This window comes from Bos indicus, chromosome 15, assembly GCF_029378745.1.
Source record: "Bos indicus isolate NIAB-ARS_2022 breed Sahiwal x Tharparkar chromosome 15, NIAB-ARS_B.indTharparkar_mat_pri_1.0, whole genome shotgun sequence".
In the NCBI taxonomy this organism is placed as follows: domain Eukaryota; kingdom Metazoa; phylum Chordata; class Mammalia; order Artiodactyla; family Bovidae; genus Bos; species Bos indicus.
In genome coordinates, this window is record NC_091774.1 from 16,265,058 (window position 1) to 16,289,896 (window position 24,839).

The window sequence follows — 24,839 nt, forward strand, 5'->3', positions numbered from 1 at the left end:
CACCTGCCAAAGCAGGGAGTGCAGGTTGGATCCCTGGTCAGGGAGGTAAGATCCCACATGCTTCAGAACCAAAAACTCAAAACACAGAACAGAAGCGACAGTGTAACGAATTCAATAAAGACTTTAAAAATGGTCCACATAAAAAAATCTTATTAAAAAAAAGAGTTGACTGCTGAGCTGAGTCCTGAAGGGTGTTCGGTAATTGGCCGACTGTGAATGGTGTCAAGGACGAGGAAGCGGGGTGTGAGAAAATGCATAGGGGAGTGATTGACTTGAGGAACTATGAACCGTGAGCACAGTAGAACCTTCCAAGGAAACAGGAGGGTACAGATGCGGCTCAAGAGGCGGGCAGGAGTCAGACCATAGCCCTTCCCCAAGCTAGGCGGGAGGGAGATGAGGCTGAAAGGAGAAACAAGAGCTACCTGCTTGTAGTAATCCACGTAGGTGATCTCAGCGCCGTCCCGCTTCCGGAAGGTGTGTGTAGGCTTCACCGACCAGTCAATGTCATCAATTCGATAGGTTTTATTATTGTATCTGGCAAATGCAAGAAATCTTTTAAGTTCCTCTCTGAAATCCTACAAGGTAAGTGGCTAGTTCACTACACCTTAATTCAAAGTATTATCCTCCAGAATTTCAGATATTATGAAAGATAATAACTCAAGAATAGTCACTTAAAAAGATAGCTCTTATCTGAGAAGAGCATTGATGAACTCTTCTGTTCATGAGAAGACCCCACATTCCAACAAAACCAAAGGAATAATTGCTGGCCCACCATCTGCTTTTCTCACTGAGAGACACTGTCTATGTGTGTATGTGTGTGCACACGTGTGTATGTGTGTGTGTGCACACGTGTATGTGTGTGCGTGCACTCAGTCCTGACTCTTGGTGACCCCATGAACTGCAGCCCGCCAGGCTCCTCTGTCCATGGGATTTTCCAGGCAAGAATACTGGAGTGGGTTGCCATTTTCTTCTACAGGGGATCTTCTCAACCCAGGGACCGAACTGGCATCTCCTGTATCTCTTACGTTGGCAGGCAGGTTTTTTTTACCAGCTGAGCCACTGAGGCATGCCCGGGAGATACTGTAGCTTCTGGTAAATCATGCTTAAATGTTCAAAGGCTGAAGTATGACTCCAAACCTTCCTGTCAGCTTCTGTTTTCAACTCAGAATTTTTGAACTCCCAGCTAGTTTTTCTCATTAAAAAAAAAAAAACAAAAAAAAAAACATCCTAGGGAGGCTGATGAACCATGCCATTCTGGCAGCCTGCCTCATCTTCTATCTAAGGCTGGCCCTGAGCAAAACTGCAAAGCAGGTCAGCTAAGATCTTTCTAAGCTCTTTCTCCCCTTCATCAGGTACCATGTGGCCTGGAACACTCTCTCATGCCAACCCAGCCGTGCGACAGAAACCTCCTCGTCACTTTTCTCCTGGGCTCTCGGTACCTTGCCAGCTGTCTTGGAAATAGTGTGGTAAGCTAATTCATGGAGCTCATGACAAGAGGATAAAGGGGCAGTGTGGAATTGCCACCTCTCTGCTCTACAACCCAGAAAAACAACTTCAAGTGGAAATTCCAACCTAGACTAGGAGAAGGCGAGCGGGTCTTCTGTAAAAAGTGTCCATGGACTGGCAGCAGCATAGAGTGGGCTTTTGTTCCTCAGGAAGTCACCTAACTGTCCACGTTTCATTCGGTTCAGTATGCACTGAGGGCAAATTATACAGACACAGCGAGAGGCTTGAAAGTCCTCAGCCATAAGGACCTCGTAACTTTATAGTGAAGATGAGACGCGGACCTGATGCTCTGTCTTGTTGCTACTGAACCAAAGTTGGGTCGGCTTGCCCAGCACAGTAAAGCCAATCTGCTGACAGCAGGCTGTGGTGAAGGAAAGTGCATCAGACACTGCTATGTGGGTACTTCAGAGACGAGCTAAGGCAGAGGATATGGGGCAGGGGTCTGCCCGGGAAGGCCCCACTGTGATGTAATAAAATGAAATAAAAGGGCCCTAAAGAGGTGATGATAAGCACTGGGCTTCCAGAACAGCATAGAGCAGAGAAATGAATAATTCCAACTGAGTGGACCTTCGAGTGGACTTTGTGTGAGCAGAAATCTGAAAGGCAGAAATAGAGGTGGGGGAACCAGGCAGAGGGGCTGGAGCAGCAAAGTGCAGACCACTGGGGGTGAGGGGAGGGTAAGGAAGGACCAGGAGAGACGGCGGGGGCCCAGCACACCCCTCCAGGGAGCCTCAGCTCTAGACAACTGACAGCAGGGAGCAGACTCATCAGATCTGGGCTCCGGCCAGTGCCCAGAGCTCTTCCCCTTCCTACGTGGCATACATAATGCATTCTCTAGAGGAAAGTCTATTTAAAGGCAGGATTTTACCTTGTCAGGACAATGAGCCCCACCAGCTGTTTCTCACACGTCTGGGTAAAGCAGGACTCGCTAGTTTTGCGGCAGAGATCCGTCATGAACTCCAGAACTGTCTCGTTCCGGAGTATTTTGTAACTCACATTAGCACTCAACAGGAGTTTGGTTTCAAAATGTGATACAGAAATGGCGAACCCAGGCCAAAGAGACAATCTTCAAAAAAATAAAAAATTTTTAAATAAATATTTTAAATGTTATATCAGGATAACAATAAATATTTTAAAATGGTGACTTTATATTCTAATTCTCTCAATTTTATGAAACAATTTTTCTTTAAATCTGATTTCTTTCAGCAGCTGACTTAATGCTGCAGCTATTTCCAGCTGGAGTGTCTTTAAACATATGAAGTGAAGTGAAGTGAAAGTCACTCAGTCGTGTCTGACTCTTTGCAACCCCATGTGGAATTCTCCAGGCCAGAATACTGGAGTGGGTAGCTTATCCCTTCTCCAAGGGATCTTCCCAACCCAGGGATCAAACCCAGGCCTCCCGCATTGCAGGCGGATTCTTAACCGGCTGAGACACAAGGGAAGCAAATAAGGGGAAAATTTAAACATATATTAGAATAAAATACATTTCTTTAGAGCTTCATTTCTTAACCTTGGCACTACTGACATTTTGACTGGATAATTCTTTGCTAGGGGCTGTTCTGTGCACTGCAGAGTGTGTGACTGTGTGTGTGTGTGTGTGTGTGTGTGTGTGGTGTGGTGTGCTCAGTCATGTCCGACTCTTTGTTACTCCATGGACTCTAGCTGACCAGGCTCCTCTATCCATGGGATTCTCCAGGCAAGAATACTAGAGTGAGTTGCCATTTCCTCCCCTACAGGATCTTCCTGACCTAGGATCCCTGGGTTTGATCCAAACCTGCATCTCTTTCATCTCCTGCTTCACAGGCAGATTCTTTACCACTGAGCCACCGAGTAAGCCTGGGCATTGCAGAATGTGTAGCATACCCCTGGCCTCTACCCACTAGATGCCAGCCACAACTCCCACGCTGTGACAACCAAAAATATCTCCAGACATTTTCAAATGTCCCCTGAGGAGCAAAATTGCCCATGGCTGAGAGCATAGCTGTTAAGACTGAAGTGTTTACAGAGGGATCTGTCCCAGCATGCAAACATCTAGGTTCAAAATAGCACACTAACTCAATGGCGAAGACAGTGACGAGACTTCACAATGAGACAGAAATAATCTAAGTGATGTCACATATGGACACACAAGAGAAACTGCAGCAGTGGCTGCATCTCCTTTCCACATTTATGAATATCATAGTCTGAAGTCTTGAATAAGAAAAAGTTACAGGAGCTGTCAAGAAAGAACAATTTTTTTTTAATCATTTCAGTTGATATTTTTGTGGACTTCATTGACTGTGATACTAATGCAAGAGTACTGGAGTGAATAACCATTCTCTTCTCCAGGGGATATCCCCGACCCAGGGATCAATCCCCAGTCTCCTGCATTGCAGGCAGATTCTTTACCATCTGAACCACCAGGGAAGCCCCAGATATCAGCTTCAGGACCAGCATATGCACTAGCACTGAGAGAGGCTGGGAACTGGGGCCTTTTGCCACAATACTGACACCTGGACAAACATCTCCTCCAGCAACAAACTGCAGCGAAACTATCAAGGACTAAAAGTAACTGGGGCATGCACAGTTGAGGCAAATTATGGACAATAAGATACAAAAATATACCAAAAAGCCAACTGCCTCTTCTGAAGAGCTGGGAGCAAAAGCAGGGTACTGTGCATGCCCGCTACACCCAACACCACCGAAGGGATGGACAAACCACCTAAGCTAACCCTCTGGCCAGACCTCTGGACATATCCCTACCTTCACCCCACATAAGCAATCAGCTGCTCCCCTCAGGGAGGAAGCAAGCAAGGGAACCTATCATTTGTTCTTGTTCCTCCCTGTTGCAGCAGGGTCCCTGATAAAGCCTTTCCTGAATTTCCTGTCTGGTCTCTGATCAATTTCTATTGATTAAGGAGATGAAGAATGCTGGTTGGTAACAGCACCAACGCCAGCTCATCACAAGACTGGACCCACGAGAATTTCTAATCCAGGTAGAGATATAAGTGACAGGGTGAATGATTAGGTGCTTTATACAGAACAGTCTGACACCACTCAACCAGCACACAGACACCCTGCCTTTTCCTCCACCTGGCAGAAACCAAACACCCTGCATCCATTTTCTATCTTTTATGTACAGACCTTCCTCAACTGACAATGGGTTTTTATCTTCACAAACCCATCGTAAGTTGAAATATCCTCAGTTGAAAATGCATTTAATACACCCAACCTTTTCTTCAGTAACCTACTGAACATCAGAGCATCGCCAACCTTGTGTGCTCAGAACACTTACATTAGCCAATAGCTGGACAAAATTATCTAACACAAGGCCTATTTTACAATCAGGTGTTGAATATCTTGCGTCATTTACTGAATACTGTACTAAAAGTGAAAAACAGAATGGTTGTATGGGTTCAGAAGGGTTGTGAGCGTATCAGTCATTTACCCTCGTGGCTAAATGGGGTGGCTGCCTGGGTGCTGTGGCTGTGAGAGCTAACCATCATCTTCAGATAGTACCATACTCCGTACCGCTAGCCCTAGAAAAGGTCAAAATCTGCAATTCCAAGTGTGGTTTCTGTTGATGGTGTATCGCTTTCACACCATTGTAAGGCCAAAATGTCATTAAATCAAAACATCTTAAGTCAGGGAGCATCTGTATTTCTCCCTTTGGGTCACTGGTTGCCTCTATTTTTGGCTCAACCACATGTTTTGGAAAGCTCAAGACCACCTTCGCTGCAGTCTCTACTTCCTAGTTTAGGATGAAGTGTTCCTAGTGGTTCTATCATTCTGCAAGTGTTGCTAATGGTTCTATCATTCACTAGGGCAGCTTAGTTGGCTTGGGTATCTGACATCTTCTTACCCAATAATTTCCTACCTACCACCCTGGCTGTGTTAACTTTGTGTCAGCCAGAAAACAGAGCCCAAGTTATGAGGTATAACATAACAGAGCTTATTCTGCTCTCATGATTACTTGTCACACACACGAAGTTCAGTTTCTGAATTCTAGGATTTATGATAATTATCTAGCTCACTAATATAAGAAAACAGACTGCTACCTTTTGACATTCACCATTCTATTAAAAAAACTTGAAAATTAAAAAATCCATTACTTTTCTTACCACGGAGTCTCTCAGAGGAGGCATAATGGTATCATATTGCATCATAAATGATATTGCTCACATTATAACAATTTCAGAGTAACAGAAAACATAAATAAACCTACTTGTGCTGGGGAATTTCCACTGGCTCTGAAGGCTTATAGAAGTTCCGTCCAATTTGGTACATGGATAACTTTTTTAAGATCCTGAAAGTATATATATTTTAAATCTGTGTTAAACATCTGTCTATAACAGTATACTTCTAAGTTTGTATCCATGCTGAAATAAAAACGAGTAGAAAAGCCCAGAACTCTTATTGTTATAATGTTGAAAGTTTAGCTACTGTATATACCTATGAGGGTATATACAAGAACTATCACTCCACATTTGGGAATGACACAATTGAAAATAGTTCTATTCTTCCAGGTTTAACTGCAAAAGGAAGTGGTCCCTTAGCAGATATGACTGTGACGGTAACAACGTGGTTGCCGTGGCTGAGGTGAGAAAAGCCATGTCCACAGGCTCTTCTGGCCCCGTTCTTATCTTGAAATGAGGAGGCCGTTTCCTTTCTTTTTTCTTTCTTTCTTTTTGTATAAGTAATTTACAGTGTTGTATTGGTTTTAGGGTACAACAAAGTGATTCAGTTATATATGTATATTCTTTTTTGGATACTTTCCCCTTATTGGTTATTACAAGATATTGAATATAGTTCCCTGTGCTATTCAGTAGGTCCTAGTTGCTTATTTTATATATGGTATTGTGTATATGTTAATCCCAAATTCCTAATTTACCTCTAACTCCCCATCCCCTTGGGTAACCATAAGTTTATTTTCTGTCTGTGAGCCTATTTCTATTTTGTAAATAAGTTTATTGATATCATTTTTTAAATTCCACATACAAGTGATATCATATGACATTTGTCTTTCTGGGGCTTACTTCAATGAGTATGATCATCTCTAGATCCATCCATATTGCTGCAAATGGCATTATTTCATTCTTTTTAAGACTGAATAGTATTCCATTGCATATATGTACCACTTCTTCCTTATCCATTCACCTGCTGATGGACATTTACGTTGCTTCCATGTCTTGGCTATTGTAAACAGTGCTGCTATGAACACTGAGGTGCACGTATCTTTTTGAATTAGAGTTCTTACTAGGTATATACCAGAAATGGGATTGCCGGATCATACAGTAGTTCTATTTTTAGTTTTTTAAGGAACCTCCATACTGTTCTCCACAGTATCTGCACCAATTTACATTCCTGAGGAGTTTGTTTCTAATGAGTCTATTCAGGCTCCTGACTGCTACTAAATGACAAGGCTGCCTCTTCAGCAACTAACTCTGGCTGCTTTTGGAATGTGACACATTACTATCTGAAGCTGCCCTGTGCATTGGGGAAACAGAAGAGTTTCAAGTCTGAAAACAGAGGTTCCAATTGTGTGCTTCTTGACTACCCAAAGTCATCTGAGCCTCAGTCTCCTTATCTGTAAAATGGGGAGTTTAATCATACCTGCCTCAGGGCAACTGAGTAAAGATCAAGGAAACTCTAGCACCAGAGAAAGAGCTCTGTTACTGCAAAGCACCTTCCAAATGTCAGCTGACTTAAAACAATCAGGGCGGTACATGCAAAAATGGATTCTGAAGAGCGTTTTTTGATCAAAAGACACTTGCCTAGACTTCTGACTAGAATTAGGAATCAGTGTATCTGTGTGATGGAAATTCCTCTATGTGTCCTACTCAGTAAACCCAAACTCCTCTCATCCTGTCCAGAGCAAAGGGCTAAAATCTTAGGTTTTTAACACATCAACCTAGTGATCCACACCAACAGCATGGAAAACAGGGGTTCTCAAGCTTCTGAGATCCCATCTGGGAAGCTTGCCAAAAATGTGGATTTTTCAGGCCCCACTCACAAAATTCTGTTCACTAGGTCCAGTGAAGGGCTAGGGAACCTGCATTTTGTCAACTGACACCCAAGCTGACGCTGAAGCAAGTGATCCTCACATCAGTCTCAAGAACACTGAAAAGCTTAGTAACAACCTTCCTCTGTCCCCGGGGACAAGTGGGGAAAGGAAGGGGTCTGAAAGCACTGAAAGCAGATGGTGATGCCCTTTCACACCTAAAACAAATGAGCCAGGAGAAAAGCCACTCCTTCAGTTTACTGACCCAGTTTTTAAGTCTGGGGACGGAGGCTGGGAGTGGGTACAGGAAAAGGGCAAAGGTACCTGCCCTGGTCCCCGAGACATCACAACCCTTGAGGCCCTTGTCTCAACACAAATGATACTGAATCGTGACAGAGGTGCCCGTTCAAGGCTGTGATGGGCTGTGGTGTGTATTACTGCAGTAATACACAGAAGTACACAGAAAATTGCCCTAAAGAGGACATTGCTGCCGGCACACCGCCTACAAAACTGCAAATACTTTTAATACCCAGGCTCTACGCAGAAAGGCATCATTGGCCTACATTAAATTCACATTTGAGGCACTTTACTTTTTGAAGATGATATTGAAGACCTGGATGCACACAGGAGAACTTGCCGGCAGCTCTCGCGTCAGAGTGATAGTCATCTTTACAGTCTCGCCTCTTTGGGTTTCACTTGACAACTCCGTGACCTGGAAAAAGAAGCACTTAAAACAGACTCTGTATCCTCCAATGCACAGAATGTGGCTGCTAAAGCCGTCAAAACTTCACAGGCTCTACCAAAAACAAAGCTGCAGCTGTTAGTGATGTGAGTGATAATCTAATCATTGGGTTACGTTTGGGAGGTTTTTTTCCTCTGTATTTTGCTAATCCCAGAAAAGCAACACATCTCTCCGCTCTCAGATTTCTTAATTGAGAATCAAAACCAGACTCAGGGTTCAAAGATTCAATCCAAACAGAATTCAGGAATAGGGTTCTTGACTTTTGGAGGGAAAGGGGAGGTAGAGGAAAACAGGTCACAACCTACTTTGAGAGTCTGATGAAAGTTACAGACATTCTCCCAAGAAAGTGTTACATATTTGAATACCACAACAAGGCATATAATGTACCCATTTACAGGAGTTCATGGATGCCCAAAAGCCTATTAATAAAGTGTCCTGCCCATCTTGGGGATTCCCCCATGACTCAGCAGTCAGGAATCTGCCTGCAATGCAGGAGATGCAGGAGACGTGGGTTCAATCCCTGGGTCAGGAAGATCCCCTGGAGTAGGAAATGGCAACTCACTCAAGTATTCTTACCTGGAGAACACCATGGACAGAAGAGTCTGGAAGGCTACGGTCCATGTGGTCACAAAAAGTCGGACATGACTGAGGACGCATGCATGTTGCACGTTGCCCACCCTGAGTTCATGGATTTCAGAAAGAAGCCTCTCAAAAGTTCATTAAAAAAAACAAAACAAAAAACAGAGGAGCAGAGGAGAAGAAAGCAAAGGATAGGGAACAGACCATAGGGAAAGTAAATGTGGAAAGAGAGAGAAGAAAATGTGACAGTTTAGACAGGAAGTCTGATTTCATTTTTTAAAGGCCTAGAGAAAGCCCTAGGGTTCTAATAATCTGGAACCACATGCTAACAGTATAGTTAATGCATGAATAGGTCTTTATACCAGGTGCCTAACTAAACCTAAAGCTCCTTAGATCAAGCAAGGCTCGGTAGAGATTTTTTGGAATAAAAGATTGAATAGATCAGCCAGTAGAATCAATGGTCAAGGATTTTTCACAAGGGTTAGGAATTAGAAGAGGTCAGTTCATTAGCAGGCATTAAGCTCGGCCGAGAGGAGCTACCCCACGTCCGAGGTCAGGGGCAGAAGCCAGGAGGACCCCATGCCCGAAGGGTGGCGGCCAAGAGGAGTTACCCCATGTCCGAGGTCAGGGGCAGTGGCCGAGAGTGCCAGGCTACGACGGTGCCGGAACGGCTGAGAAGAGTAACCCGGCGTCCGAGGTCAGGGCGACAAGCCAAGAGGAGCTACCCGGTGTCTGGGGTCAGGGGCAGCGGCCGAGAGGAGCTACCCCACGCCCCCACCCCCGAGGCCAGGGGCGGCGGCCGGGAGGAACAACCCCACGTCCAAGGAGCCGTGGCTGCGTGGGCGCAGGAGGGCCTAGAGGAGCTATCCCATGTTGAAGGTCAGGAAGGGCGGCGGTGAGGAGATACCCCTCGTCCAGGTAAGGAGCAAAGGCTGCACTTTGCTGGAGCAGCCTTGAAGAGATACCCCACGCCCAAGGTAAGAGAAACCCAAGTAAGACGGTAGGTGTTGCAAGAGGGCATCAGAGGGCAGACACACTGAAACCATACTCACAGAAAACTAGTCAATCTAATCACACTAGGACCATAGCCTTGTCTAACTCAATGAAACTAAGCCATGCCCGTGGGGCAACCCAAGATGGGTGGGTCATGGTGGAGAGATCTGACAGAATGTGGTCCACTGGAGAAGGGAATGGCAAACCACTTCAGTATTCTTGCCTTGAGGACCCCATGAACAGTACGAAAAGGCAAAATGATAGGATACTGAAAGAGGAACTCCCCAGGTCAGTAGGTGCCCAATATGCTACTGGAGATCAGTGGAGAAATAACTCCAGAAAGAATGAAGGGATGGAGCCAAAGCAAAAACAATACCCAGCTGTGGGTGTGACTGGTGATAGAAGCAAGGTCCGATGCTGTAAAGAGCAATATTGCATAGGAACCTGGAATGTCAGGTCCATGAATCAAGGCAAATTGGAAGTGGTCAAACAAGAGATGGCAAGAGTGAATGTCGACATTCAAGGAATCAGCGAACTGAAATGGACTGGAATGGGTGAATTTAACTCAGATGACCATTATATCTACTACTGCGGGCAGGAATCCCTCAGAAGAAATGGAGTAGCCACCATGGTCAACAAGAGTCTGTAATGCAGTACTTGGATGCAATCTCAAAAACGACAGAATGATCTCTGTTCGTTTCCAGGCAAACCATTCAATATCACAGTAATCCAAGCTATGCCCCAACCAGTAATGTTGAAGAAGCTGAAGTTGAACGGTTCTCTGAAGACCTACAAGACCTTTTAGAACTAACACCCAAAAAAAGATGTCCTTTTCATTATAGGGGACTGGAATGCAAAAGTAGGAAGTCAAGAAACACCTGGAGTAACAGGCAAATTTGGCCTTGGAATACAGAATGAAGCAGGGCAAAGACTAATAGAGTTTTGCCAAGAAAATGCACTGGTCATAGCAAACACCCTCTTCCAACAACACAAGATAAGACTCTACACATGGACATCACCAGATGGTCAACACCAAAATCAGACTGATTATATTCTTTGCAGCAAGATGGAGAAGCTCTATACAGTCAACAAAAACAAGACCAGGAGCTGACTGTGGCTCAGACCATGAACTCCTTATTGCCAAATTCAGACTTAAATTGAAGAAAGTAGGGAAAACCACTAGACCATTCAGGTATGACCTAAATCAAATCCCTTATGATTATACAGTGGAAGTGAGAAATAGATTTAAGGGCCTAGATCTGATAGATAGAGTGCCTGATGAACTATGGACTGAGGTTCATGACATTGTACAGGAGACAGGGATCAAGACCATCCCCATGGAAAAGACGCAAAAAAGCAAAATGGCTGTCTGGGGAGGCCTTACAAATAGCTGTGAAAAGAAGAGAAGCTAAAAGCAAAGGAGAAAAGGAAAGATATAAGCATCTGAATGCAGAGTTCCAAAGAATAGCAAGAAGAGATAAGAAAGCCCTCCTTGGCGATCAATGCAAAGAAATAGAGGAAAACAACAGAATGGGAAAGACTAGAGATCTCTTCAAGAAAATCAGAGATACCAAGGGAACATTTCATGCAAAGATGGCCTCAATAAAGGACAGAAATGGTAGGAATCTAAAAGAAGCAGAATATATTAAGAAGAGGTGGCAAGAATACACAGACAACTGTACAAAAAAGATCTTCACAACCCAGATAATCACGATGGTGTGATCACTGACCTAGAGCCAGACATCCTTGAATGTGAAGTCAAGTGGGCCTTAGAAAGCATCACTACAAACAAAGCTAGTGGAGGTGATGGAATTCCAGTTGAGCTATTTCAAATCCTGAGAGATGATGCTGTGAAAGTGCTGCACTCAATATGCCAGCAAATTTGGAAAACTCAGCAGTGGCCACAGGACTGGAAAAGGTCAGTTTTCATTCCAATCCCAAAGAAAGGCAATGCCAAAGAATGCTCAAACTACCACACAGTTGCACTCATCTCACATGCTAGTAAAGTAATGTTCAAGATTTCTCCAAGCCAGGCTTCAGCAATATGTGAACCATGAACTTCCTGATGTTCAAGCTGGTTTTAGAAAAGGCAGAGGAACCAGAGATCAAATTGCCAACATCTGCTGGATCATGGAAAAAGCAAGAGAGTTCCAGAAAAACATCTATTTCTGCTTTATTGATTTTACCAAAGCCTTTGACTGTGTGGATCACAATAAACTGTGGAAAATTCTGAAAGAGATGGGAATACCAGACCACCTGATATGCCTCTTGAGAAATCTGTATGCAGGTCAGGAAGCAACAGTTAGAACTGGACATGGAACAACAGACTGGTTCCAAATAGGAAAAGGAGTACGTCAAGGCTGTATATTGTCATCCTGCTTATTTAACTTATATGCAGAGTACATCATGAGAAACGTTGGGCTGGAAGAAACACAAGCTGGAATCAAGATTTCCAGGAGAAATATGAATAACCTCAAATATGCAGATGACACCACCCTTATGGCAGAAAGTGAAGAGGAACTCAAAAGCCTCTTGATGAAAGTGAAAGTGGAGAGTGAAAAGGTTGGCTTAAAGCTCAACATTCAGAAAATGAAGATCATGGCATCCGGTCCCATCACTTCATGGGAAATAGATGGGGAAACAGCAAGAGACTTTATTTTGGGGGGCTCCCAAATCACTGCAGATGGTGACTGCAGCCATGAAATTAAAAGACGCTTACTCCTTGGAAGGAAAGTTATGACCAACCTAGATAGCATATTCAAAAGCAGAGACATTACTTTGCCAGCAAAGGTCCGTCTGGTCAAGGCTATGGTTTTTCCTGTGGTCATGTATGGATGTGAGAGTTGGACTGTGAAGAAGGTTGAGGGCCGAAGAATGGATGCTTTTGAACTGTGGTGTTGGAAAAGACTCTTGAGAGTCCCTTGGACTGCAAGGAGATCCAACCAGTCCATTTTGAAGGAGATCAGCCCTGGGATTTCTTTGGAAGGAATGATGCTAAAGCTGAAACTCCAGTACTTTGGCCACCTCATGTGAAGAGTTGACTCATTGGAAAAGACTCTGATGCTGGGAGGGATTGGGGCAGGCGGAGAAGGGGACGACAGAGAATGAGATGGCTGGATGGCATCACTGACTCGATGGATGTGAGTCTGAGTGAACTCTGGGAGTTGGTGATGGACAGGGCAGCCTGGCATGCTGTGATTCATGGGGTCGCAAAGAGTCGGACACGACTGAGCGACTGAACTAAACTGATGTATTTTCTATAGTGAAAGTGTAATTTTAATGGCTTTCAGGATGAACCAAGAATGTAGGGGAGGGATGGAAATAAAGAGAAATGCATTCGTTCACAAGTGATGAGATATTTCACTGAAGTGTTTCTTGCCTCAGGTAAAACTGTACAAAAGTCTGGGACTTCCCTGGTGGTCCAGTGATTAAGAATCTGCCTGTATGTAGAAGGACAAGATGATCTTTAATGATAGTAAAACCCTCGAAATATGTCATTTAAGTATGAGAGACTATACTAGCATGCTATCAACATCTGGTCATGGGACAAAATATTGAGGGACCAATAAGGACTTAGGATGAATAAAAATATTTCTAAATTTACAGATCCAGATTTTACATGTTCTTAAATCTAATCATATGGTATAATTTTAATATTCCATATTCAGATGAAATAAACACTCAGGTAGCTCCTATAAATCTTAGAATTTCATAAATGGATAAGGGCTTCAAGAGTGTTCAGAAAAGCACTTCTTGAGGAAATTCACAAAGGTTCACAGGGAATCTAGAAATTTCCATTTAGGCTGTAGCTGTCATCCTGTTTAAGATGCTGAACTAAAATGATTACACTTTCCAAGGGACAGAAGCATCAGGTTTTAATTCAATACTCTGCTTTAGTTTTCCATACAGAAACTGGTTCTTTTTCTTTGTAATAATTTTAATATTGCCTTAGAGCAAAGCATATGATAAAAACTTTGATATTGGTATTTTGATTTTAGGACTAAAAATGGGAAGGTGTAAAAAATGGATATGAATCATGCAATTGCCATATCCAAAGGTCATAACCATTCAAAAATATCCTTAAGATTGATATATGCATGTGTCCTCAGTTGCATCAGCCATGTCCAACCCATTGTGACCCCATGGACTATAGCCTGTCAGGCTCCTCTGTCCATGGGGTTATCTAAGCAAGAATACTAGAGTGGGTTGCCATGCCCTCCTCCAGGGGATCTTCCCAACCTAGGGATGGAACCTACATCTCCTGCACTGTAGGCAGATTCTTTTCTGCTGAGCTACCAGGGAAGCCCTAAGATCGACATCAGTTCAGTTCAGCTCAGTTCAGTTCAGTCACTCAGTCTTGTCTCACTCTTTGCGACCCCACGAACTGCAGCACACCAGGCCTCCCTGTCCATCACCAACTCCCGGAGCTTGCTCAAACTCATGTCCATTGAGCTGGTGATACCATCCAACCATCTCATTCTCTGTCGTCCCTTTCTCCTCCTGCCTTCAATCTTTTCCAGCATCAGGGTCTTTTCCAATGAGTCAGTTCTTTGCATCAGGTGGCCAAAGTGTTGCAGTTTCAGCTTCAGCATCAGTCTTTCCAATGAATATTCAGGACTGATTTCCTTTAGGATTGAGTGGTTGGATCTCCTTGCTGTCCAAGGGACTCTCAAGAGTCTTCTCCAACACCACAGTTCAAAAGCATAATTCTTCAGCTTTCTTTATAGTGCAAATCTCACATCCATACATGACTATTGGAAAAACCACAGCTTTGACCTTTGTTGGCAAAGTAATGTCTCTGCTTTTTAATATGCTGTCTAAGTTGATGATAGCTTTTCTTCCAAGGAGCAAGATTGATATAAGTAACTCCTATTTCATCTGATGGAACAAGTCATGAAAAATGACAGTTTTAGAATCAAGATTGATGTGAAGTCAATCCTTTGGACAGATGGACAGAATGCACAGGAGCAAAAAAAAAGTAAATTTAAAGGTCTGAGACCACAGGTTAAATGCTGTTTCTTAAACTCTTGCCTATTTTGGGAAAAGTTTAAAAAGGATTCCTCTCTCAAGGACACTTTGCCTTGAAAAAAAAATTGTCAAAAAAGCAGTGTTTGTATTACAGCTCTTCTTTCTGAAATGCCTGACCAGCAGCTTCTTAATTAGGAAATCAATTGCTGATGAGGTCTTAATTAAGAAGTCTTTTGCTCTCGGGCATGGGAATAGTGACACACTTATTCCAGCTGTCATGAAAATCAGCTAACCTCTAAAATCTATATGGGGGAGTATAAACATATGCATATGTGTGTGTTTAAAAATTAATCATACTATACCTTTTCTTCTAGCTTTTGTGAGAGAAAAAGGATGACACCATCGAATGCTTTTGCTTTGTTGGAGAGTTCCCTGTGACTATAAAGCAGAGCAATTCTCAGCCTTCTAGACTCTATATCAGGACTATATGTCACATGATACTGGTATAGCTGCCAGTCCTGGGGCACGTCTAAATTAAAGAGATTTGTGACCAGCTTCACAGGTATTCCACTGGAACCTGAAGAAAACAAATAAAAAATATTTTTTAGTGAAAAAAATGCATCATGTTCATATTAATCACAGCATTCAAAAATTTATTTGCATATGCATAATTGCTGCTGGAAAGCAAGAACTTTTGTTCAGTGACACGAAGTAAGCTTGAGTAACCGGCAGCCTGATAACCTTACAAGCATGCATGATAAGTCACTTCAGTCGTGTCTGACTCTTTGGGATCCTATGGACTGTAGCCCACCAGACTCCTCTGTCCATGGGATTCTCCAGGCAAGAATACTGGAGTGGGTTGCCATGCCCTCCTCCAGGGGGCCTTCCCAACCCAGGGATCAAACCAAAGTCTCATGTCCCCTGAATCAGCAGACAGATTCTTTACCACTAGCGCCACCTGGAAAGCAGAGTCCTACAAACAAAAGGATCACATTGGCAAAGCAGGCCTCATAAGAACCAAAGAGCAGGAACTGACCTTGTTTGGGGAAAAGAGAAACATCTGAATTCAACTACCCTAGAACTCCTTCCAAAGACTGCCTTCCTGCTGCTTCTGTGCAACTCAAATCATTCAAGTGAAAACTTTGTAACTGAGCAAGACCCCATGGGGCCTTCCTGGGACAGACCCTTCTTCCATATCGTCTGCTTTCTTTCCTCTCTAAGTACCTGCTGCTGCTGCTGTTGGTAAGTCACTTCAGTCATGTCCGACTCTGTGCGACCCCATAGGCGGCAGCCCACCAGGCTCCCCCGTCCCTGGGATTTTCCAGGCAAGAACACAGGAGTGGGTTGCCATTTCCTTCTTCAAAGCATGAAGGTGAAAAGTGAAAGTGAAGTCGGTCAGTCGTGTCCAACTCTCCGTGACCCCATGGACTACAGCCTACCAGGCTCCTCTGTCCATGGGATTTTCCAGGCAAGAGTACTGGAATGGGGTGCCATTGCCTTCTCCCTCTAAGTACCTAGATAATAGTATCTAGTGCACATTTCCTGAATTGTTTTACAGATGCTAAAACCCCCACCCAACAAAAGATGTTAACTACCTGATGACCATGATCATGTAGCTTCTAGACCTACTGGCACCTAAGGATTAATAGGGCTTCCCAGGTGGCTCAGTGGTAAAGAATCCGCCTGCCAACACAGGGGACATGAGTTTAATCCCTGGGTCACAAAGATCCCCTGCTCCAGAATTCTTGCCTGGGAAAGCCCATGGACAGAGGAGCCTGACCGGCTATAGTCCATGGGGTTGCAAAGAGTCGGACACTGAGCGACTGAGCATACACACACACCAGGAAGTTTGGGCTTTTTGAGCATTAGCTGTCCTAGACTCCTTGTTCAGTGCATCATAACAAACACTGCACTTTCCCTAACTGCAACCTGGTGTGTCAGTAGACTGACTACTGCGCGTGGGTGAGGGGGCCCATTTGGTTTGGTAAGTTTCAGATGCTGCTCTGAAATTATGGAGCTCTCAGATTAGAAAGAAACTCTCCAGTTTTTACCATGAATAGAGCCCCCCCCCCCACCCATTCTCTTGGAAATTCAGATAATAAAAAGTTCACCATATTTCAGAAAAGATTGAAACACTACAGTCAGTGGTTAGATGGCTCTGTAAGCCCCAGAGAAGGAGCAGAAGAAGAAATTTCACATCTTCCCTGTGTGAGAACAGACAGGACTCTGGGCTTCTGTTTTTTGCAGGCACAGGAAGGCCATGTGAGCTTCCGGGAACTCCAGGCCCTATAGAACTTTTATTCACCTCCTCAAAATCTAGAGGACAGGGACTTCCCTGGGTCAGTGGCAGAGTCCAGGTCCCAGTGCAGGGTACCTGGGTTCCATCCCCGGTCAGGGAACCAGATCCCACACACTGCGACCAAGAGTTTGTAGGCCACAACCAAAGATCCTGAATGCAGCAATGAAGACACCCGGCACAGCCGAATGAATAAATACACATTTTAAAAATTGTTTTAAAAAACTCCACAGGACAAATTCAGAGAAGGCCGTGACACAGCGGTCAGTGCCCAGGATCCTGTAAACTCCACCAGGACAGACTCTAAGAGGGCACAAAGGAAGCACTCTCACCTCTCCTCTGAAGGAATTATCCAGTGTTTGTCTTACAGGACAGAATTATCAAACAGTCACTGTTTCACATTTCTCATGGAGGAAGTCGAAACATGAGCCCTGAGGTCATGAGGATAAAAGAGTATCCTGTGTACCTTAGGAAATATTCCCTCAGTTTTGACACGTATATTGACTGAAAAATAACGCACAACTTAAAAGATGAGAATTATGTTTTATTCAGTGGGCAAAACTGAGGGCTTAAGCTTGGGACACGGCATCTCAGATAACTCTGAGAGTCTGCCTGTAAGGAGGCAAGGGAAGAGCAGGACAGACAGGAGTTTTTGCAACAAAGACCAGGGAGTCGGAAGCTCTAAAGATGACTGTAATTAAAGAAAGCCAGACATCCTGTGTTAATGACTTTAGCACCTTGCTATGTATGAAAGAGACAGTGTTAGTCACTCAGTCATGTCCCGCTCTTTGAGAACCCCATGGACTACAAGCCACCCCAGGTCCTCTGTCCATGGAATTCTCCAGGTAAGAACACTGGAGTGGGTTGTTGCTGTTTCCTTCTCCAGGGGATCTTCCTGACCCAGGGATCAAACCTGGGTTGCCTGCATTGCAGATGGATTCTTTATTACATGGGAGGATGCAAAAGTCAGTTCACTGAAATCATTCCTTTGCCATGCACCTCAGCTACAGGGGCCAGTATCCTATTCTTTCCCACCCCGAGTCTCCTTAGGGTACATTGTTGGAGAGTGGCTGCAGTAACTGAGGGCTTGGCAGTGGGCAGCCCTCATCCTTAATGTAAATTAACAACATCCTTAATTTACTGATACAATAGGCAATGCTTTTTTTCATTGACACGTGTAAGTACCCAGTAGGAACAAGGAATCATTGTGCTATTTTGTTCAAAGGAAAGCTTTTTTGTCACTGTCCTCCCGAAGGCCATGCCAACATATTTTAGTTGCTCCTATTAATGGATAAACAGAAGTCATGTAGAATGTCCGAGCAGGCAGGCAACCCTTTGAGATCACTTAACCAAGTGTGTTCAAACTGTAATCCTATCTCATTAGTGCTCCAGTTATGAAAATAAGTGAGGCGAACCATCATGTTTCATAGAAAGACTAGGATACAACAGAATGGATCCAAGAGCCCTGCCACTGGAAGGACAACACTGCCTCATGAAACTTTGTTTCTGTTGTGTTTGTGTAGTGTGTGTATTGGAGAAGGCAGTGGCACCCCACTCCAGTACTCTCGCCTGGAAAATCCCGTAGGTGGAGGAGCCTGGTGGGCTGCAGTCCATGGGGTCGCTAAGAGTCTGACACGACTGAGCGACTTCACTTCTACTTTTCACTTTCATGCATTGGAGAAGGAAATGGCAACCCACTCCAGTGTTCTTGCCTGGAGAATCCCAGGGATGGGGGAGCCTGGTGGGCTGCAGTCCATGGGGTCGCTAAGAGTCTGACACGACTGAAGCGACTTAGTAGTAGTAGTAGTATGTGTATGATGGATAAGGATTTATCTACTTATTTTTGTTGCATGGTTTGAAAGAGTTTGAAAAAGACTGGTCTGCAGGCTTTCTGCATCACCGAGTCTTAACTTTTGGAAGGAATTACAAAGTCTTTTGAGGATCCTATGAAAACGGTAGGCCTACTTTTCCAAAAATACACATAAAATTTTAGGTTGAAATTTCAAGGGTAAGCCTAGAATCATCGTAAAGAATTCCCAAACAGGCTACACTTTTCTTTTTAGAGCTTAAGTCCAGAAAGCTTATTTTTCCCCATATAAGAAAAAGTTGAGAAGGAGACAAAGCATCTTTGCAGACCCCTACCTCAGAGGTAAGGAGAAAACGTTTTCAATGTATGAAATGTAGTTTTACAGAAAATGTTATTCTTCCTATTAATAAAAGAGAGAATTAAGGCTAAAACAACGAGTGTCTAGATAATGTTTTTGTTTGGTTGGTTCGGGTTTTTGCCTTTCTTTTTCTATATTTATTTTTAATTGATTGATGACTGCTTTCCAATATTGGTTTGATTTCTGTCATACATCAACATGAATTAACCATAGGTGTACATATGTCCCCTCCCTCCTAAACCTCCCTGCCACCCTTAGATAATGTTAAATATAGCAGATGTTCAATATATATCTTTGAAGTCAAGATATGAACTTACTTTAGATCTGGAAATTAAAATTCCTTAGGTAAGATTTGGTAATACTAAAAAGAAAAAAAGGAAAGGTAAGTAACATGAAGAGTGAGTACCTGTTTTGCAGTCTCTAACATGGGCCAGTTTCTCTCTGGTACAGACAGCCAAATCCATGATGTCTCGTCTGACTTTCCCACCTCTTTCCTTGAAGGTACATCCAGAATCACTCGGAGATATACCACCTGCATTTAAAATATGAAGAAAATACCATAATATCTCATATTTCATGCTAGTGATATTGCTTACAACTATTATATAAAAAATGCATCTAGAACCAAAACTCAGATTTTTGTGGCTTTTAATAAAACTGACCCACATTGCTGAAAACAATGGGGAATGTAAAGAAGTCTGCGGCCTGAAAACTGAAAATAGTGAAGGAAGCTTGGTATGTTTTCTTAAAAATAACAGACCCTGGGTTAGTCCCACCTCATATAACATTTGGGGCTGCTCTGATTCTCCTCTTGACTGAGGAGGAAGCCCTCTTTCCCTACATTGTGCTCCACACCCACTGATGGAGGGTTGGTCTCCCTCCTGTAGCTCTTGTGTAACAGCTGAAGAATTACAAATTAAGATTGTCCACATCAACTTCTGCACAGATTGAGGCTGAAAATCTCCCAACCTTCCCAACCACAGGAAGAGAAATGTCCAGAGGCTGTCATCAGTTTTTATGCTAGATCATTCCTCTGAGAATGAAAGTCAGCACTTTACCTTGGGGCATGTCAGTGTTTTAGGATCTAGAAAACATAAAATTGAAATCTATTTCCAGATGAATATTTTCTTTTTTAAACAAGTATAACGATACTGATTTTGGATATAACTTTGACACTTTGAAGATAGTGTCAAAATATCAATTTTACATTACGAAATTATTACTACAAAGTAACATGACTAATAGTATACAAATCTCTTTCCTTTGATACAGTCATGATATGCAACTACCCCAAATGGCACTACCCACTCACCCAAAACTGCTGTCCATACCCTTTTCAGTGGAGTCACAGTTTTTCAGGAAAATAACAAAATTTATTTCGTTTTTTAAAATTTGATTATTCTTGCTGATTATCCATATAACTTACTGTTCAAATAATGTCTGATGGTTTCTAAAAATTCAGTCTACCACAGATGCTGGGAAATATTGAAGGCAGGAGGAAATGGTTGGATGGCATCACCAACTCGATGGACATGAGTCTGAGCAAGCTCTGGGAGTTGGTGATGGTCAGGGAAGCCTGGCATGCTGCAGTCCATGGGGTCGCAAAGAGTCGGACACGACTGAGCAACTGAACTGATAGAATAGTAGTTGCCAGAGTCTGGTGAAAATCGTTCAGTCGTATCCGACTCTTTGCGACCCTGTGAACTATACAGTCCCTGGAATTCTCCAGGCCAGAATACTGGAGTAGGTAGCCTTTTCCTTCTCCAGGGAATCTTCCCAACCCAGGGATTGAACCCAGGTCTTCTGCATTGCAGGCAGATTCTTTACCAACTGAGCTATCAGGGAAGACCACCAGGGGGAGGGGCAAATGGAGAGGTACTGTTAAATGCGTACAAAGTTTCAATTTTGCAAGAGCAGAAAGGTTCCAGAGATGGATAATGGCAATGGTTGCACAATGTGAATATTGTTAATGCCACTGGACTGTGCACCTCAACATTGTTAAAATGGTCAATTTTACATTCCACATATTTTACCACAATTTTTAAAAGTAAAAATATTCAGTCTACCCTCAGTGGATGAACAGTTTCCATCACTTGCTAGTCACAAGGATGTGCAGCAGATGTGGAAAGAAATTTTCAAAGAAAAGCTGGAATAACACTTGCATGATGACAAGAGGGCTGGAATTATGAGACCATACATTTACACTGTCTAAGTCACTTGGTCTGCAGTACTCTATCACAGCGGCCCTGGGAAACCAGCACATTGGGCACCCAACTCGCACTGTGTGCTATGGGCTATTTAGAGTAGCATGTCAACGAGTATCTTGAGGTCAAATCTGGATTTGCAAGGAAGAGGGCTACCATCAAATGGTGATGTCTACAACAGGTGGGAAAGGAAGACAGAATGGGAAACAGGCACGCCAGGTTTCTACCATCTCTGCAAGGCAATAGTACTGACATTTGTATGTCATAAAGACATTTTTAAAGATTTTTTTTCAAATTTATTCAGTAAGAAACAGAAAGAAATCAGAAAAACTGGCTTCCTAATGTCTGGGGGTTCCCAACTGCCGAACACTACCAGGAAATTCAGTGGCAGACTCTGTGTTTGGAGGTCTCAAAGAAACACAACAAACACAGAGGGATGCTTCAAGGAAAGGAAGGCAGGATGCTCAACAAGTGAGTCTGCTGCTCAAAGGCCTGGTCGAGTCACTCCTATTTCATTCAGATGGGATGGAACTGAATGGAACAGATGGAGCTGCACTTACATTTCTGTGAAATCCTGCTTGTTCTCTCACAGTCACTGCTAGAGGATGCTTCATTATCAATAAGCGCAACAGATGGAGGCTGAAATGAGTAAAGATATTTGGTCAGAGTTAAGATATTAAGTCATAAACTAAAACCTTCTCATGAGATGAGAATGAGAATGACATCATGTCCTATGTCATTAGAGTACCATGAGCTAGGAAAAGAAAATGTTAGCGGGTAAGATGCTTGAGAGAGGAGAAAAGATTGCCCATTTTAGAAAAGAAGATAAAGCAGAGCTACAGTTTTCCCCATTCATTAATCTTTGATTTCAACGCTAACTGTGAGCCAGATACAGGCTTTAGCCCCCAGAGGCAAAGGTGTGAGCCTTGCACCCCAAAGTGAAGTTGCTCAGTCGTGTCTGACTCTTTGAGATCCCATGGACTGTAGCCTACCCGGCTCCTCCGTCCATGGGGTTTTCCAGGCAGGAATATTGGAGTGGGTTGCATTTCCTTCTCTAAGAAGGTCATCAAATGGAAGGTGGCACAGGTGGTCACAAGCTTCCTGGTGACAGATGATAAAGAATTTGCCTGCAATGCAGGAGATGCAGGTTCCATCCCTGGAGAAGGAACTGGCAACCCACTCCAGTGTTCTTGCCTGGAGAAATCCATGGACAGAGGAGCCTGTCGGGCTATAGTCCATGGGATCGCACAGGGCTGGACACGACAGAAGTGACTAATACACACACGGATGATCACAGACTTCACACTTCTGTAGCCCTCAGACATAGGGAGTCTGATGTGAACAAGTTTGTAGCAAGAAAATAAACTGAGCCCAGAGGATCTGGGCCACCAGTCTGATGATGACACTCCTGAAAAAACTGGTCCAAAATTAGTTCACAAAACAGATGAAGAGAACCATTAATATTTTCTCTTCACAGTAATTCTCTGTTGAAGAAGGTATAAATCTTAGCCTGCTTTAAAAAAATAAATGGGAAAAATCAACAACAGAAGACCTCTTTCTGAGAGTAAAGGCATAATAAGGACACACTACTCACGTAACACTTCTGGTCTAAGATGTTACTCCAAATACTAAGTTTTTGCTAAGTATTGCTCCAAATACTAAGTGTAACGTCACTCAGAAATTGCAGATATGATTCTCAATTCAGCCAAGCTGCCTAAGTTTAATAAGGAGCCCTATGCACAGTGGTTGATTCTAAATTTCATTTGTGTTTGAAATTATTTCTTTTTATATAAACTAGGGAGATGGGTCATATTAAATTACATACCAAATAATAGTACCTTTAAAGGTACCGTCTTTTTCACCAGGAGACTTGCAAACGAATGAAGTAATTAAAACTCAGAAAACAGAAAAGAGTGATCCACTCTCCTCCCACTTTCAGTCCTTTTCAGCGGCCAAAACATCTACATTAATATCTTACTCAGATAAGCTCCCCAATGGGAAATACATATATATATATGCATATGAGAAACCCTGGAAAGACTCAAAGTTGAAAGAGAAGAGAAGAGAAGTCGCTGCTTTCTAGCAGAGAGGGAGAGAGATGTGCAGAGAAAGGCAGTGTCCACAGAGGAGCAGTAGGAGGGAGACAGCTCAGCTGGAGGCCCCCGGGCACGCCCCACCTCCGCGGCGCCGGGGCTGCGGGCCATTCCCCGCGCCCTCACGCGGGCGCGGCCGCTCTTGTCCCCGCGGAGCCCAGAGGCAGCCAAGTCTCCGTGAGGGCGCTTCTTCGCCGGCATCTGGACGGCACAGCACCGACACGGGCGGAGCGGGTGGATCTACGCAGAATCGCGGCCGGGGCTCCCGGGTGGGTGGAGCCGGGCGCCCAGAGGGGGCGGGGGGAGCGCGTGGGCCGGAGGGGGTGGGAGACTGCAGCCAGACTTTTCTTTGCATCTGCCCACCACCCCCAAATGTATCCAACTTTCTAGTTCTTGTCTATCAGATGTGTATATAAGGTTGCATCACGCTTTTTTGTCTGTGTTATCTGCTCACTTCTGCTCCTGGCTTCTGGATGTCTTTGAATATGTCATGTCAGTGTTTTTTCTGAGAAATATCTGATTAACCTACTGGGGCACTGGGAGAATTCATTTAGAATTAAATTAATAGAAAAATGTGAAGGAATGCTTTAAAAAAAAAAGGGTAGCCATCTCTTCATCTATGTGATAGATGTGAGGGTTTTTCTGTTATTGTTCTGTGAATTGTCTGTTATATCCTTGGCTGTTTTAAATTGTACTTCTCATGTTTTTCTTGTCATTTCAAAGACTTTTTTTCATAACATAGCAAATATCTACTCTTGATTTTTCACCTGTTAATTTTAACTTTAAAGTTCTTTATCTAATCAAGTCTTAATTTCGATGTAGTCAAATCTACTAATGTTTTATTTTATTGTTTGTGCTTTTCAGGTTTTCTTTTTATTATTATTATTTTTTTATTTTATTTTTAAACTTTATAATATTGTATTGGTTTTGCCATATATCAACATGAATCCGCCACAGGTATACACGTGTTCCCCATCCTGAACCCTCCTCCCTCCTCCCTCCCCGTACCATCCCTCTGGATGGTCCCAGTGCACCAGCCCCAAGCATTCAGGTTTTCTTGAAAGAAAATTTTCCCTGCCCTGAATTTACAAGGACTTCATAGGACATTGTGTTTCCCTGGTAGCTCAGATGGTACAGGATCTGCCTGCAATGCAAGAGACCTTGATTTGATCCCTGGGTTAGGAATATACCCTGGAGAAGGGAATGGCAATCCACTCCACTATTCTTGCCTGGAAAATTCCATGGACAGTCCATGGGGTTGCAAAGAGTCGGACATGACTGAGCGACTAACACTTTCACTTCTTTCATATGAA

General features: G+C 43.5%; 1 protein-coding gene across 1 annotated transcript in view; it reads right to left on the bottom strand.

Moving 5' to 3' along the window:
• PIWIL4 (piwi like RNA-mediated gene silencing 4) overlaps positions 1 to 23,728 on the bottom strand; it is a 55,616-nt gene extending 31,888 nt beyond the window's left edge. Inside the window, exons 1-9 of the mRNA XM_070803139.1 lie at positions 23,587 to 23,728; positions 22,528 to 22,530; positions 21,994 to 22,072; positions 19,636 to 19,761; positions 15,131 to 15,345; positions 8,077 to 8,198; positions 5,711 to 5,791; positions 2,375 to 2,572; positions 423 to 534 (exon numbers count right to left, since the gene is read on the bottom strand). Coding sequence (XP_070659240.1) covers positions 423 to 534; positions 2,375 to 2,572; positions 5,711 to 5,791; positions 8,077 to 8,198; positions 15,131 to 15,345; positions 19,636 to 19,761; positions 21,994 to 22,072; positions 22,528 to 22,530; positions 23,587 to 23,727 — 1,077 coding nt within the window. The 5' untranslated portion in view covers position 23,728. The remainder of the gene's footprint in view (positions 1 to 422; positions 535 to 2,374; positions 2,573 to 5,710; positions 5,792 to 8,076; positions 8,199 to 15,130; positions 15,346 to 19,635; positions 19,762 to 21,993; positions 22,073 to 22,527; positions 22,531 to 23,586) is intronic.
• Positions 23,729 to 24,839: the final 1,111 nt, after the last annotated feature.